Source organism: Geotrypetes seraphini, chromosome 2 (genome assembly GCF_902459505.1).
Source record: "Geotrypetes seraphini chromosome 2, aGeoSer1.1, whole genome shotgun sequence".
Taxonomy (NCBI): domain Eukaryota; kingdom Metazoa; phylum Chordata; class Amphibia; order Gymnophiona; family Dermophiidae; genus Geotrypetes; species Geotrypetes seraphini.
The window spans coordinates 508026395-508043109 of NC_047085.1; the positions used below are offsets into that span (position 1 = coordinate 508026395).

At 48.8% G+C, this 16715-nt stretch overlaps 1 protein-coding gene across 1 annotated transcript; it reads right to left on the reverse strand.

Moving 5' to 3' along the window:
• Positions 1-859: 859 nt before the first annotated feature.
• On the reverse strand, positions 860-12735 carry LOC117354598 (putative protein ZNF720). Its single transcript, XM_033932384.1, has 3 exons — positions 12615-12735; positions 9216-9336; positions 860-982 (listed from the first exon to the last, which is right to left on the reverse strand). The coding sequence occupies exons 1-3, from the start codon at positions 12681-12683 to the stop codon at positions 867-869; spliced, it is 306 nt and encodes a 101-aa protein (XP_033788275.1). The 5' UTR covers positions 12684-12735; the 3' UTR covers positions 860-866.
• Positions 12736-16715: the final 3980 nt, after the last annotated feature.

Below are 16715 nucleotides of genomic sequence, written 5' to 3' on the forward strand. Positions count from 1 at the left end.
TTGTGTTACATCCCAGCTAGTTAGTTGAATAGCCCGTCCTCCCCAGTGGCCCAGAACAGGTTACAAGGATACGCACACAGTAGTTTTCAGGATAACAAACAAGCTACAGGATCAATAACGAGCTACGGAACATTGAGATGGTTTTTGATAACACACATGCTATAGTGAATTTAAATGCTACAGGATCAGTAGACAGACATGTGTTACAGAAAATTGGGACTTTTTAAATACGACACGTATGCTATGGGGGACAACACCTATGCTTTAGTTAAACCAAGAAAACTATATAGAGTCTCAGAATGGTATCTGCATGGCTCTCCCTGCATGGATCTCCCGTATGAGGAAAGGCTGAGTAAATTGCAGCTATACTCATTCGAGGAACGTAGAGAGAGGGGAGACATGATTGAGACGTTCAAATATATCACAGCCGTATCAAGGTGGAAGATGATATCTTTTTTCTTAAAGGACCCACAACCACAAGAGGGCATCCACTGAAAATCAGGGGCGGTAAATTTCATGGCGACACCAGGAAGTATTTCTTCACCGAAAGGGTGGTTGATCATTGGAATGAACTTCCACTGCAGGTAATTGAGGCCAGCAGCGTGCCAGATTTTAAGAAAAAATGGGATAGGCATGTGGGATCTCTTAGGGGAAGAAGTTAGGAGGGTGGGTCATTAGAGTGGGCAGACTTGATAGGCCGTGGCCCTTTTCTGCAGTCATTTTCTATGTTTCTATTGGCTGACAGATTCAGGTGCCCTGAGTTACGATATGCCGTTTAAATTTTGAGACCAGGAGCGAGTTAATACTCAGCTGTATAGTAATTATTACTCAGTAGTAATACCCCATGGCATTCTGTACAGTATTTGTTACTCACCTGTGTATGAATGTCTTTCTCTCTCCTCTGACTCCTGGGGATCCTGGATATTTGGTTCTCCCTCTTGTTTAATCCATGATAATAGATCAGGACTTATCTTTACATAGCCTGTTTCCAGGAAGAAACATGAAAACTGAGTTACACTTCCCTTTTATTCAAAGAAAAATATGCAGCAGGAGTTTCCAAGGGATTGGCTACCCAAGGCAGTGTTCAGCAGATACAACTTGACATAAAAACTTACAATTTTGTTAACATTTTAACAATAGTAAAATGACCAAATATAAACAGAAATACAATAAGGGGAAGATTCTCTAATGTTTGTGGTAAAATCAGATGGGCCACTATTGTAACGATTTCAAAAAGGCGAGTCATTCTTAAAAAAACGCACATGCAAATGAGGTTCGTGGAGAGTCACAGAGGATTGCTAAATTTGCATGTGCTAAAATCGCTGGTACATTTCTCCATCCATATTCGCTGTGAAAGGAGATTAACAGAACCGCAAAAAAAGAAAAAACACAAATAACTTTTTCATATGTTATTCGCTGTTTTCTATTAAAAAACATCATGAATATGGTGAAACCGCAAATAACATGGTGAGAGACGTGGCCTGTTCTGGAAGGAGAGGCAAAAACACAGTGAAGAAAATGCTGGGAATCAGTGATTTTCTCTATGCAAACTGACGTAATTGGAGTGGAGGAGCTAGCAAGCTAAAAACCGTGAATAATCGAAACTGCGATTGCTGAAACCGTGAATACAGAGGGAGAAGTGTAATAGTGATCGACACATGTGCAGAATTAAAAAACAAACCCCAAATCAAAGATCAGCAAGAGGAATGCCCACTCTCTCCTGCTGCCACCGTAACGCAACCCCGTTGATACCCCTCCCCCCGGCAGCGGAAGGGATGCTCATATCCTCTCGCCACAGTTGTCAAGAAACCCACATGGTACCCCCCCCGGCAGCAAGAGGAATGCCCATTCCCTCTTGCCACCGCCAAGCAGCCCACCTGACACCCTCCCCCCTCAGCAGCGGGAGGGATGCCCACTCCCTCCTGCCTCCACGGTCAAGCAATCACCCCCTTACAGGATGCCCATTCCCTCCAGCAACCGCCGTAAAGCAACCCCAACAACACATATACCCCCCGGCAGAAAGAGGGATGCTTACTCCCTCCCATCGCCATTATGCCCATGACGATCCCCCCACCCCTCCTATATTATTCACAAAGGCTGGCCTGGAGGGATACCTATTCCCTCCAGCCAGCAGGCCCACCTTTTCAAAATGGCAGGCCTTCCCCTCCCCTGTGCATCCTGGTATGTGCCAGAGAGGGGGCCTAAGCAGCACAGGTTAAAGGGTAGGCCTAGTAGGCACATATCTTGGGCCTGAAAACATCAGGAGGGCCCAGGGTCAGCATTATGGGGGAACAGGGCAGCTGCCCTGGGCCTCACAGTTGCAGAGGCCCCCGACTGCCTGGTGAGGTGAGGTCAGGTCAGCTTCCCTCCCTTCCATTCCCTTGCTGCCATCTTGCCCGCCATCTGTAAACGAACTGAACCCAGGCCATTGGGCTCTAACACTGCGTGCAGCGGCTTCCCTTCTCCTCCTTCCCCTCATGACGTAACTTCCTGTTTCGGAGGAAAAGGGAGGCTGGCATGTGCTGAAACTCCCTCCCCCACCCTCCGAAGCCAGCTTGCCTGCCTGCCTGCCATCCCCCTGTGCAGTAGAACTCTCCCCTCCCCCTCCAGCAACACCTCTTCCCTGTTCCCCTGGTCCCTGTTCCCTGCTCCTCCAGTCCAGCAGCACCTCTTCCCTGCTCCCCCTCACTGCCTTCCATACTTTGTCCCTCCCGCACCCTCCGAAGCCAACCTGCCTGCCAGCCATCCCCCTGTGCAGTAGAACTCTCTTCACCCCCCCGCCACTATCGCCGCCGTGTAGCTGACCCCACTGACCCTCCCACTACGAGACGACCGTCAAACCTCCCGGCTCCAGCAGCAGCTGCATCACACTAAAGCCACTGCTTCGCGGCTTTCCCATGCTCTGATTTCTTCTGCCGCGTCTCTGATGACGTCATCAGAGACGCCGGCAGTGGAAATCAGAGCATGGGAAGGCCGCGAAGCAGCATCTTTAGTATGATGCGGCCGCTGCTGGAGCCAGGAGGTTTGTGCGTCTCGCATTGGGAGGGTCAATGGGGGTTTTTGTGCGCCGGGAAAGGGTGCACGGGGGGGGGGAGGGGGCAACGATGGCGGCGGCGAACTTAAAGTGAGGGAGGGAGTAGAAGCGCGCATACGAACTCTTGCTGGCGGGGCCCTACAGCTCACGGAAAACGGAACCATGCAGGTAACAGTTCGCATGTGCGCTTAGGGTTTTATTATATTAGATTGTATAATATTGTTATGTATGTATTGTATTGCATTATACTGTCCAATGTAACTTTTGTGAATGTTGGCTTCTAACCTGTTCTGAAATCGAATCAAATAAATAAATAACTTCCATCACTCCATAGAATCATACCAATTTACCACCACTGCCTCAAAGAGTAATGCAATAAAGGAATAAATGGATCATACAGTAAGGTAAGGCAGATTGTGACATGTGACACAGAAACATCCACCCTCACAGTTGCACCTACAGAATTCTTTTGCTCCATTAGAGCACTGCAGTGCTCAAGAAAGAACTGAAATGGAACTGGAACCAATGAAGGTAACTCATACAGAAAAGTACCCAGAAAGGAAGAATAACAAAACTCAATCTAATAAAGTATTGCTTTTAGGGGACTCCATCATCAGAGGCATTAACATTGGAACACAAGTCAAGGACCCTAAGATAGCAAAGTGTCTCCTGCTTACACATCTTGGAATTTTACAAGCTGCATGTGTGTCAGCCAAGGTCATCTTTGCCAGCCCTGGGCCCCTCGTTTCCTGGAGGGATGTGTGAAGGAGAGATGGACTACATCTGCAGAACTAGCTCCTGGCTCTTTATCTCTACAATGATTTGTGATACCATTTGACACTGATCAGATGGTTTCATGGCTCTGCTATGTGACTGTAGGATGCAAGTTGGGCGATTGGTCCTTGGAGATGCCCGCGAAGAGAAGAAAAAAAAGGAGAAATTAGGTTCTTACCTGCTAATTTACTTTCTTTTAGCTTCTCCAGACCAGTAGAGGTTAACTTTACGAATGGGTATATATCTAATCATGACCAGCAGGTGGAGACTGAAAACAAAACTTTGGGACAGTATATACTATCCTCCCTTCTCTATTTCCCTCAGTCTGCCGAATAGCCAAGCAGAACCAAGAACTGGAAAACAGGAAGAAAACAATACTCCGAACAGGAGTAACAAATAACATACCCAAATGCTGTTGGAAAATGCAGAGGAGAAATACCCGAAGGAAAATGTCCCCACAGCTCGCCAGCTAAGCCAGCCGAGCCACAGCCGCTGTTCTTTAATTCTCCCCGGCCCTAGAAAAATACTAGAACCCGCAGCAAAAAACAAAAACTGCCCGCGAAAACAGCCCCAACAACAACAACAACAACAGACAGGGTGGGGACCTCTACTGGTCTGGAGAAGCTAAAAGAAAGTAAATTAGCAGGTAAGAACCTAATTTCTCCTTCTTTAGCACTCTCCAGACCAGTAGAGGTTAACTTTACGAATGGGACGTACCAAAGCAGTCCCTCTCACGGGCGGGACCCCCGAAGGGCCGATACCAGAACACGCTCACCGAACACCGCGTCCCGACGCGCCTGAACATCTACCCGATAATGTCTAACAAAAGAATACAAGGAGGACCAAACCGCAGCCTTACAAATATCCACCGGAGGCACGAGCGACGACTCAGCCCAAGAAGCCGCCTGACCCCGAGTGGAATGAGCCTTGAGAAACTCCGGAACAGGCTGCTGTTTCAGAAGATAAGCGGAAGCAATCGTCTCCTTGATCCAGCGCGCAATAGTAGCCTTAGAAGCGCCAGCTCCCCGACGAGGACCAGCCAGGAGGACAAAGAGATGATCGGACTTCCGGAATTCCTGGGTCCGCTGCACATCAGAGCGAAGGACCCGACCGACATCCAACTTGCGCAGCTGCCGTTGCTCAGAAGAGCCCTCCCGACCACCCAAGACCGGGAGAACCACCGATTGATTGACATGAAAAGGAGAAACAACCTTCGGCAGAAAGGAAGGAACAGGCCGCAAGACGACCCGCTCCCTAGACAACTCCAAGAAGGGAGCCCTACAAGAGAAAGCCTGCAGCTCAGAAATACGCCTAGCAGAAGTAATGGCCACCAAAAAGACCGCCTTCAAAGTAAGGTCCTTCAAAGAACAGTCGTCCAAGGGCTCGAAAGGCGGGCGCACCAAAACAGAGAGAACCAGATTAAGATCCCAAGAGGGAACCGAGGGCCATAGGGGAGGCCTAAGCAACTTGGCCGCCCGCAGAAACCGAATCACATCAGGAAGAGCCGATAAACGCTGACCTGACACCAACCCTCGAAAGGTCGACAGGGCCGCAAGATGAACCCGGAGAGAAGACCAAGCCAGGCTTCTATCCAGGCCATCCTGCAAGAACTCTAGAATGTTAGGCAGAGAAGCGCGAAAAGAGGTCACTCCCCGCGCCCGACACCATTCCTCAAAGAGACGCCAAACCCGCACATAAGCCCGAGAGGTAGAAAGCCTCCGGGACCCCAACAGTGTAGCGATCACCTTGTCTGAATATCCCTTCTTGCTAAGGCGACCCCTTTCAAGAGCCACGCCGTAAGACAGAAGAGAGACGGGTCGAACAAGGGAATGGGACCCTGCATCAGAAGGTCGTCCGAGAGAGGCAGAGGAAGAGGAACCGCCACCAGGTGCCTCACCAGATCCGCATACCACGGACGTCGAGGCCAATCCGGAGCCACCAGCACCACCAAACCCGGATGGTGAACAATGCGAAGAAGCACTCTGCCCACCAGCGGCCAAGGAGGGAACACAGACAACAGCCCCTCCGTTGGCCACGGCTGGACCAGAGCATCCAGACCCTCGGCCAGCCCTTCCCTGCGACGACTGAAGAAGCGGGGCACTTTGGCGTTGCCACTCGTGGCCATCAGGTCCATCAGGGGCTGCCCCCAATCTTGCACTATCAACCGAAACGCTCCGGCGCCGAGAAACCACTCTCCTGGATCCAGGAAGTGACGACTGAGGAAGTCTGCCTGAACATTTTCTACCCCGGCTATATGAGAAGCCGAGAGGTCCAGAAGATGGGACTCCGCCCAAACCATGAGCCGAGCCGCCTCCTGCGCCACAGGAGTGCTCTTGGTGCCCCCCTGACGATTGACATAAGCCACCGCCGTGGCATTGTCCGACAGGACTCTGACCGACTTGCCCAGCAAAAGGGAGTGGAAAGCTAACAGCGCCAGCCTGACCGCTCTGGTCTCCAACTCGTTGATCGACCAGGAGGCCTCCTCCGCGGACCAGGTGCCCCGAGCTGAGTGGCCCATAAACTGAGCCCCCCAACCGAGGAGACTCGCATCCGTAAGGAGCACCGTCCACTGCGGGAGATCCAGACCCACCCCCTGAACCAGGTGAGGGGTCCGGATCCACCAGCGCAGACTGCAGCGCGCCAAGCCTCGCAGGGGAACCGGAACATCCAAATCTTGCCTCCGGGGAGACCACCTCCGGAGCAGAGCATACTGAAGAGGACGCATGTGGGCCCGCGCCCACCTCACCACGTCCAGGGACGCCGCCATTGACCCCAGGACTTGGAGGAAATCTCGCGCCCGAGGACCCCGGGACGCCAAAAGCAGGCGAATCTGAGATTGCAATTTGCTCACCCGGGCCTCTGGAAGGAAGACCTTCCCCAAGGAGATGTCGAACATAACCCCAAGGCACTCCAGACGCTGAGCCGGGACCAACCGACTCTTGGAAAGGTTGACCACCCAGCCCAGCGACCGGAGAAACTCCACCAACCGAGCCGTAACCCGGGAGCTCTCCTGCAACGACTTTGCCCGAATCAACCAGTCGTCCAGGTAGGGGTGAACCAGGATGCCCACCGACCGCAAGGCTGCCGCGACGACCACCATTACCGTGGTGAACGTCCGAGGAGCCGTGGCCAGACCAAAGGGAAGCGCACAGAACTGAAAGTGCCGCCCCAAGATCGCAAAGCGAAGGAAGTGCTGATGAGAGGCCCGAATTGGAACCTGCAAGTAGGCCTCCGTCAGATCGAGAGACGTAAGAAACTCCCCCGGCTGAACCGCCAGAATGACCGACCGCAGCGTTTCCATGCGGAAAGACGGAATCTTGAGAGCTCTGTTGACCCCTTTCAAATCCAGGATGGGCCGAAAGGTCCCCTCCTTTATGGCCACCACAAAGTAAATGGAGTACCTGCCGGTGCCCCACTCCGTAGGGGACACCGGCACCACTGCCTCGAGATCTAGCAAACGCTGAAGGGTCTGACGAAAAGCCTGCGTCTTTCATGGAGTCTGACATGGAGAAGCGAGGAAAAGGTCCGGCAGAGAGCGGGTAAACTCCAGAGCGTAACCGTCCCGCACCACCTCAAGGACCCACTGATCGGACGCGATCTCGGCCCATTTGGGGAAAAATTTGCGCAGCCGGGCCCCCACCGGAACCAAAGGGGGCGCCGGCAAGGAGTCATTGCGCAGGACGGGAAGCGGGGGAACCGGCGGAGGGATTCCCTGCCCCCCGACGGGCCCCCCGAAAGGGCTGCATGCGCTGGAAGAACCGACCCCGGGAAAAACCCTGAGCCGGGAAAGAAGCAGCCCCACGCCCCGGGCGATACTTGCGAAATTCCCGCAAACGCCCCCGGGCAGCAACAGGGCCCGACCAAGCTCCGTCCGGCCAAAAACAGGGACAATAAACCCCTAAACAAATTCCAACAGCCCTACCAAGAGAGATGGGTACAGATCACTCAACACCTGCTGGAGACTGAAAGAAGACTGAGGGAAATAGAGAAGGGAGGATAGTATATACTGTCCCAAAGTTTTGTTTTCAGTCTCCACCTGCTGGTCATGATTAGATATATACCCATTCGTAAAGTTAACCTCTACTGGTCTGGAGAGTGCTAAAGAAAAAGGTGTTCCCCTTCTCCTAAGTAAGACAAAGAAAGAAAGAAAGAAGGTAGTTGGTTTTGGAGGGGTAACAGACAAGTTTGCTGCTGGAGGACTGGACCTGAATTGTGACTGCATGTGCTGCCCTAAATAAAAGATTACAGAGAAGAGTTCCCTCGTGCCATGCTTTTGGAAGAGCAAAAGCTTGTCATAGAGACCTGTGAACGCTCTCTCATTTACTTAAGACTGATTGTCAGCTAAGAACTATGTCTATCATCATATTGCAGGACCAGAGATTTCCACGATGCTAAATTTTTACAGCTTCCAAGCTGTACTGAGGCCCGCCTCTGGCTCATTGCCTGGGAAGAAACATTGCTCACACCTGGTGGATTGACCCCCTGGGAATACAATGGTAAGCAGGAATTTCTTCTACAGTTCACTAAAATAATCTACTCCAGCCAAAAGAAGCTGAGGAAGCAGCTCCACAGCCTCATTCTTTAGAGTATGCAGCCTGGACAAGCAAGTGTGTATGACAAAGGATGCCGCTGAGGCAGCTTTGACTCCCAAAGCTGCTGCCTCAAAAAATCTCCTGAGAACCACATCCACATAGTGATCCTGCATGTCCATGAGCACTATACCATCCTCACTGGGAAGGGAGGTGTATTTAGTTACCTGTGCGCATGCTCAAGGCCTTCTGGCTCCCACTCTCTCCGAAATTCTAATGAGATTCTCGGAGAAACCGAGAATCTCATTAGAATCTTGGAGAGAGCGAGAGCCAGAAGGCCTTGAGCATGTGAAGATGCTCAAGGCCCAGCAGAGATCAGTGGCAGGCTCTTTCGGCACCGGCACGTCCTGTGTGTTGGTGCTGTGTGCTGGTGCCCGATCGCGGTTTTCTGTTCAGGTAATTAACTTATAAACCCCCTCTTTTACTAAGGCTGACATGTCCATTATATTATATGGACAAACCCTGTTTCCAAAGCCTTCCATCCCCGGGGGAGTCCCGTTGGCTAGAGGGGGGTCCCCGTGGGAGTCCTGTGGACCAGAGGAGGTCCTTGTGAGAGTCCCGTGGGTTAGGGGGGATTCCCACGAGACTCGTGGAATTCCCACAATCCCCGTTCCCATGCAGACCTCTACTCTGAACCTGGGTTTAGCTCTCCTTAAAAAAACAGAATATAATCTGTCTCTGATTTCAAAGGGAGAAATCTTGTAGGAAACACAAGACAGTCTTATGGGCTTCCACACTGTAGTTTCTAGAGCAAAGGAAGTGCAGAAAAATGTCTCATATTATTTGAATATTTTAGATGCAGATAAAGCAATCCTTACCTAGGGAGATCAGAGTCTCATAATTCTCCTTCATCACCTCCCTGTAAAGCTCCTTCTGCCCTTCATCTAAATATTCCCACTCCTCCTGGGAGAAAGAGACAGCGATGTCCTCAAACGCCACCTGCATCAGAAACACAAACAAGAAACGCCCTCAGCGCCTTCTGCATCACCGGCAGGCATTATTTAATTTAATTCAGTGTTTATATACCGCTAAATCATCACCCTGGCTTCGAAGCGGTTCACAAAAACAAATAAAATTTGGCTTCTACAATGGCCAAATAATCAGGTCCTTTTAAGAATTTCATTCTCTGTCCCAATGGACTCACAATCTAACTGTAGTACCTATGAAAAGGAATAAACAAACAATTATCATCATACATATCAGGCATAGATAAAGGAAGGATGAGGGAGGAATAATACAGTAATTCAATAAAAAACACAACAGAAGAGAAAAATCCAAAGAAGCAGAGTTATTGAACAGATAGGCAAGTTTGTAGTCATTTTCTGAATGGGAAGCAATGGAGGTCTGTTCTTAAGAGCGCTGAAAAGTCATTCCAGGTTCTGGTACCAAACGTGAAGAGGGTGTTCAATATTCATTTATATTACATTCCCTTAGAAGAGGGGATGATCAGTTGAAGGGTATTGTTAATCCTTGTTGAGGAGAATAACATGTGAATTCTCTCTTCTGGCGAGTTAGCATTTAGAGCAGGGCTGCCCAAGTCCGGTCCTCGAGATCTACTGGCAGGCCAGGTTTTCTGGATATCTGCAATGAATATGCATGAGAGAAATTTCCCTTCACTGCCTTCTTGGTATGCAAATCTCTCTCATGCATGTTCATTGTGGCCATCCAGAAAACCTGGCCTGCCAGTAGATCTTGAGGCAGACATGGGCAGCCCTGATTTAGAGCATGGTGCACAATGCAGGAAAACCTAAACAGGATTCGCACATTTACAGGTAGCCAACGAAACTTGCAGTAGTATGCAGAGATGTGGCCGTATTTTTTTAAACCAAACATGATGGCAGATAAAGGCCAAATAGCCCATCCAGTCTGCCCATCCGCAGTAACCATTATCTCTTCCTCTCTCTAAGAGATCCCACGGGCCAATCCCAGACTTTCATGAATTCAGACACAGTCTCTGTCTCCACCACCTCTTCATAAGAACATAAGAATAACCTTACTGGATCAGACCATTGGTCCTTCAAGCCCAGTAGCCCAATCTCATGGTGGCCAATCTAGGTCACTAGTACCTGGCCAAACCCAAGGAGTAGAAATATTCCATGCTACCAATCCAGGGCAAGCAGTGGCTTCCCCCATGTCTTTCTCAATAACAGACTACGGACTTTTCCTCCAGGAACTTGTCCAAACCTTTCTTAAAACCAGTTACGTTATCCGCTCTTACCACAACCTCTGGCAATGCATTCTAGAGCTTAACTATTCTCTGAGTGAAAAAAGTATTTCCATGTAACTTCGAGTGTCCCCTAGTCTTTGTAATTTTTGAGAGTGAAAAATCGATCCACTTGTACCCACTCTACTCCACTCAGGATTTTGTAGACTTCAATCATATCTCCCCTCAGCCATTTCTTTTTCCAAGCTGGAGCCCTAACCGTTTTAGTCTTTCCTTATATGAGAGGAGTTCCATCCTCTTTATCATCTTGGTCACTCTTCTTTGAACCTTTTCTAGCGCCACTATATCTTTCTTGAGATAAGGAGACCAGAATTGAATGCAATACTCCAGATGAGGTCACACCATGGAGCGATACAGGGGAATTTATAACATTCTTAATCTTGTTAACCATCCCTTTTTTAATAATGTCAAGCATCCTGTTAGCTTTTTTTGGCTGCTGCTGCACATTGGGCGGAAGGTTTCATCGTATTGTCTACGATGATACCCAGATCCTTTTCTTGGGTGCTAACTGTGATTCAGGTTATTCTTCCCAATGTGCATCACTTTGCATTTATGCACATTAAATTTCATCTGCCATTTGGACACCCAGTCTTCCAATTTCCTAAGGTCCGTCTGAAATTTTTCACAATCCGCATGTATTTTAACAACTTTGAACAGTTTAGTGTCATCTGCAAATTTAATCACTTTACTCGTCGTTCCAATTTCCAGATCATTTATAAATAAGTTAAATAGCACCGGTCCTAGTACAGACCCTGTGGCACTCCACTGTTTACTCTCCTCCATTGAGAAAAATTACTATTTAACCCTACCCTCTGTTTTCTATCTGATAACCAATTCCTAATCCACAACTGAACTTTGCCATCTATCCCATGACACTTTAATTTTCTTAGGAGCCTCTCGTGAGGAACTTTATTAAAAGCTTTCTGAAAATCTAGATACACTATATCAACCAGCTTATCTTTATCCAAAATCTAGATACACTTCCGGAAGACTGTTCTATGCATCTACCATCCTTTCTGTAAAAACGTATTTCCTTAGATTACTCCTGAACCTATCATCTCTTAACTTCATCCTATGCCCTTTCATTCCAGAGCTTCCTTTCAACTGAGAGACTTGACTCATGCGCTCACGTAGCTATTAGAACATCTCTATCATATCTCCCATTTCCCCCAAAGTATGCAGATTGCGATCTGAATCATTTGCAGCTTATTTAGTTGAGAAGAGGTTATGCCTGCGTAGAGGGGTGTTACAGTAGTCTAGATGAGTTAGGACCAGCATTTGGACCAGAATTACCAAATTATTATTGTAGAAGTAAGGTTTGATAAGTCTCAGTTGCTTTACCAGGGGTCTCAAAGTCCCTCCTTGAGGGCCGCAATCCAGTCGGGTTTTCAGGATTTCCCCAATGAATATGCATGAGATCTATGTGCATGCACTGCTTTCAATGCATATTCATTGGGGAAATCCTGAAAGCCCGACTGGATTGCGGCCCTCAAGGAGGGACTTTGAGATCCCTGCTTTAAAGAGTAGAAAGATTTTTTTCCAGAGGTTGGCGATTTGGGGTCCATAGAATAGTGTAGAATCCAAGTGCTGATATAAGAGCGGAGGTGCTGAATACTTATGTCTCCCTAAAACCTGTCTGGCAAGGTTAGGTTCAGGACCCGCTTGTCTAGGAATAGAGGAGGATTGTACAGGAAATATGTATGTCTCAGAACAGTGTCCCGCAAACTTTCTTGAGCTGCGGCTCACTGAAGGTAGTGGTCACCGTGATGATGTCACGCACATGTGTGATGTCATCACATCGAGGGCCGAGCATGCAAGAAGGCCCTTCAGATGGGCCCTGCCATGCTAGTGGGAGGTGCCAGCAGGGAAGAGGGCCAGAGAGGAGAGACGTCCCTTAGGCGGTCAGCCAGCGCCTCTTCTCTTCCCCAGTGTGCTGCAGGGGTGGGGGAGGGGCTGCTTGTGGAATGTCTGGTGGGGGAGGGGAACCTCTTACCTGACCAGAAGCTCCCGCAGCCATTTTGCCAGGCTCTTCCTCTAGCTGTGGGGGGGAGGGACAGAACATGGACGACGATGGCCGTTGGCTGCTGGTGACATCACAAAGAGGCGGAGCTCCGCCGACGGCCACGGCCTATTTTCCTGGGCTCCACCCCGCAGCTACAGAGTCGCCTCCTCCAGCTTGTCCGGATTGGAGATCCCCCCCTTGGCAACACCAGACAGAAGCTGAACCGGCCAATCGCAAAGCTGCTCCTCGGGAGGGAAGAGGTGGGGCTGGGGGGGGGAGGACGAAGCTCAAACCCCGCCCCAGGGACCATTCTGGCCAATCAGAAACGCCTTCCCTGTGTGACGTCGTTCGCTCGTTCCGTTCCTTTCGTCTCAGTTTCTGCCCTTCTCTCACTTCCTCGAGCGCTGCCAGGAAAAGAGGCTCCAATTCGGGAAAATGCCCTGGGGCTGGAGCCCTTTCGGAGAGATCAGGGGCCCAGTATTCAAAAGAGATCAAGAAAGTTTGGAAGGAAAAAAGCCTCAGAGCCCTGCTGTTAATGATCAATCACTCCATTAGCAGAAAACCAAACCCTTCTTAAAATTCCAAACAAACTCCTGTGCACGGCAACGGTATATAAGAAATAAATGATTATTATTAGGGTCCTACTGCCTGTGGTTAGCAGCTCTCTCAATATAAAGGGAATCTTCTATGCTGCCTTTTTGTTGCTTTGGGGTTTCAAAGCGGAGGATTAAGTGACTTGCTCAGGGTCACAAGGACCAGCACTGGGAATTTGATCTCACAACCTCTGGGTGCAGAAGCAGCAGCTCAACCAGTGAGCCACAATTGATTTGATCCCGAGTTATAGACAACTCAGCAACCTGAACCTTGGCTTCGCTCATAAAGGAGGAGGAAGTAGAAGGAGCTGGCTGAGAGTCTTAAGATCAGCTCACGCAAGGACTTGGCCATGAGATCCTGAAAAATTGTGAAAGAAACGCAACACCGTGGGATCATCCCCAGGATCTAGAGCGCCAGACCGATGGCTCGCATCCCCTGATATGGGAGGTGCATCTTGAGTGAGAAACTTGTCATCATCTGGGTCCCCACAGCACCACATGCTTCTTTTGGGAGGGAGGGGAGAATGCAGACAACACCCGCTAAAGCTCACAGGACTGACACAGGGTCACACAGCCTGCGCTCAAGCTCTGGTACCAACCAGGAGTGAGCCTTGCTCCCAGGGGAACAATCTCTCAGACAAATAAAGTGTTAGAGCAGGCCAGCTAGGTAGGTCCAGATCAGATCAGAAAGACACCTTCCAACTTGTGGGTAGAAGGAAAAACTGAATAGTTACTACACAGCTCAGCGATGAAGGAGGCAGAGCTGAGAGAAAAAAATATAGATGCTTTCTACACAACTCACGACTAAAGGAGAATAACCCACTGGTTCAAGCCTCATATGCATTTTACATTAGAAATGTTGTTTTTTTTGGGGGGGTTGTCTGAATGCCCGATATGGACACGGCTGTTGCATGTGTGTCCCATGCCTAATGGCTGCGTTCTAATATAACATAACACCAAATTTCTAGACCACATAACCATAAAGTTCTATGCAATTTACAAAACTTTATCAAAAAGATACAATAAAAAATATTAGATCGGAAGTTTTAGCAAGAGGAACATTTTCAGTTATGCTCTGAATTATTTGTAAGAAATTTTGGAAAAAATAAGTTTTCAGTTGTTTTCTAAATTGTTCATAAAAAGATGTACGTATTAAATGCCGAAAATCTTTGTTATGATGTGTTGCTTGATAGGCCAGCGTATGGTCAAGCTATTTTTCTTACTTTTGCATCCTTTAACTGGTACTCCAGATGCGGGCGCACCATCGCCCAATACAACGGCAGGATAACTTCCTTCGTTCTGGTTTTAATACCTTTCTTGATAATACCTAGCATTCTGTTTGCCTTCTTAGAGGCCACTGCGCACTGTGCCGACAGCTTCATTGTTTTGTCCACTAGTACCCCTAAGTCCTTCTCTAGGCCACTTTCACCCATTACCAGCCCTCCCATCGTATAGCTGTACATCGGGTTTCTGTTCCCTATATGCAAGACTTTACATTTCTCTACATTAAAGTTCATCTGCCATTTATTCACCCACTCTCCCAGTTTGTTCAGGTCCCTTTGTAAATCTTCACAGTCCTCTTTAGTCCTAACCCCACTAAAAAGTTTTGTGTCATCTGGTAATTTTATAACTTCGCACTTCGTCCCTGTCCTGGAGGACTACCAGGCCAGTTATGTTTTCAGGATAGCCCTAATGAATATGCATGGAGCAGATTTGCATGCCTGGCACCTCCATTATATGCTGATCTCTCTCATGCATATTCATTAGGACTATCCTGAAAACCCGACTGGCCTGGTGGTCCTCCAGAAGAGGGTTGGGAACCACTGACTTAGACCATTTAAAACATGGTCTAAGTCACAAAAACCCACCTAAAGTCACCAGATAAGCACTGCAGACACAAACCGACCCCCCCACCCCCATAAAAATATTAATCACATCTTAAAAATTGTGCCTCCAGAACATCATCACCTGGCAGCCTGGCATAGGAAAGCCTAGTCATGCTGCACAGAGGCGTCTTAAGCCATCTTGGGGGTGGGTTAGGGACCCATGCCCATAAGCCCCTGTCATCACTGCATTAATATTAAAACATGTGCACTCCCCTATACACCCCCAAAACCCTTTTGTACTGGCATATAAGTGGCTCCTGCAGCCATAAGGGCTATTGGGGTGGTAGATAAGTGGGTCTAGGGGATTCTGGAGGTGGTTTGGGGGGCTCACCATGACTTATAAGGGAGCTGATAGTGAGATGATGACATGCCACTCTTTTTGTGAAGTTCACAGCAGTGCCCTGTAAGGTACTATTTAGGTATCATGTCTGGGTGTTCAGTCCATCACTTTGCAGATCCCTCCCACATCCAACAGGACTTGTTCTAGGTGTTTTTGACTTGGACAAAAAGTTGGACAAAAATGTGGTATAAAGATGGACGATTTAGCGGCTTGGACGATCAGATCAACAGGACATAGACGATTTTCAAAACAAAAAAAAATTTGGACGTATTTTTTGAAAATGTGTCCTAAGCTGTTTTTCACTTTGGACAACTTGCAACTTAGACGAAAATGGACTTAGACTTTCCTTTCGATTATGTCCCTCCACAAGTATAGAAATGAGCTAGGGGTGGGAGAGAGGGTAAGGAGTCTAAGCCAACCTTGCTCTGCCTGCCAGAAACTCTCTCTATCAGCAGGTTCAAGCTTACATAACTGTAGAACTATAAAAGGCTGTTATCCTATGGAGACTAGCTAAGTAAAGTTTGTTCTTTTAACATCTAAACTGTCTTTAGAAGGGAACCTACAATTGAACTTTTCTCCCCAAACCTATCAAAGCTCAGCCAAATAATGTATACTTCCCCAAAGATATGTCTTCTACTGTTCTTCTCTCAGAAAGAGAATGTCCTCTTCCCTCCTCTCTTAAAAATCCAATAAAATTCTGGATAGAGAATGACATGGTAGCGGTTACCCGCGGCTAGCCGCGTTTAGCTGCGGGTAACCCGCCAAAATGGTGACCAAAAAAAATGGTCACCGCAAGTTCGGGGACAAGGCAGTGGGGCAGTGAATGGTAGCACGGGGCGGTGAACCATCTGGAATGCGCGGTGAACGAGCGGCAGCCCACTCTCTCCCGCCGGCCGGCCGACCATGCATTTCCCTCCCTCCCTTCTTTTCCCTTACCTTTTCTTGTTAAAACGCGCGTTTTCTATAAGGCTAGGAGCTGTATTACAGCCGGAGCCTTGAAGTCAAGTCGCTTTGCACACTGGAAAATGTCTCCTCTGACGCAACTTCCTGTTTCGGGTTGCATCGGAGGAGACTTTTCTAGCCGACTTCAAGGCTCCGGCTGTAATACAGCTCGTATCCTTATAGAAAACGCGCGTTTTAACAAGAAAAGGTAAGGGAAAAGAAGGGAGGGAGGGAAATGCACGGCAGGCAAGTGGGAGGGAGCTGCTGGACTGCGTGAAGGGTGCTGGGGGTGGGGGGATGGAGAGGAGAAGACGCTGAAGACGGGGATGGG

What these genes read in the sequence shown, in the direction of transcription:
- LOC117354598 (XM_033932384.1), bottom strand. Translation starts at nt 12,683, where the DNA reads ATGTTCTGTCCCTCCCCCCCACAGCTAGAGGAAGAGCCTGGCAAAATG. An exon ending in CTGCGGGAGCTTCTGGTCAG is followed by an intron (nt 9,337 to 12,614) that starts GTAAGAGGTTCC and finishes TTTCTGATGCAG; the next exon opens with GTGGCGTTTGAGGACATCGC. An exon ending in TGAGACTCTGATCTCCCTAG is followed by an intron (nt 983 to 9,215) that starts GTAAGGATTGCT and finishes TCCTGGAAACAG; the next exon opens with GCTATGTAAAGATAAGTCCT.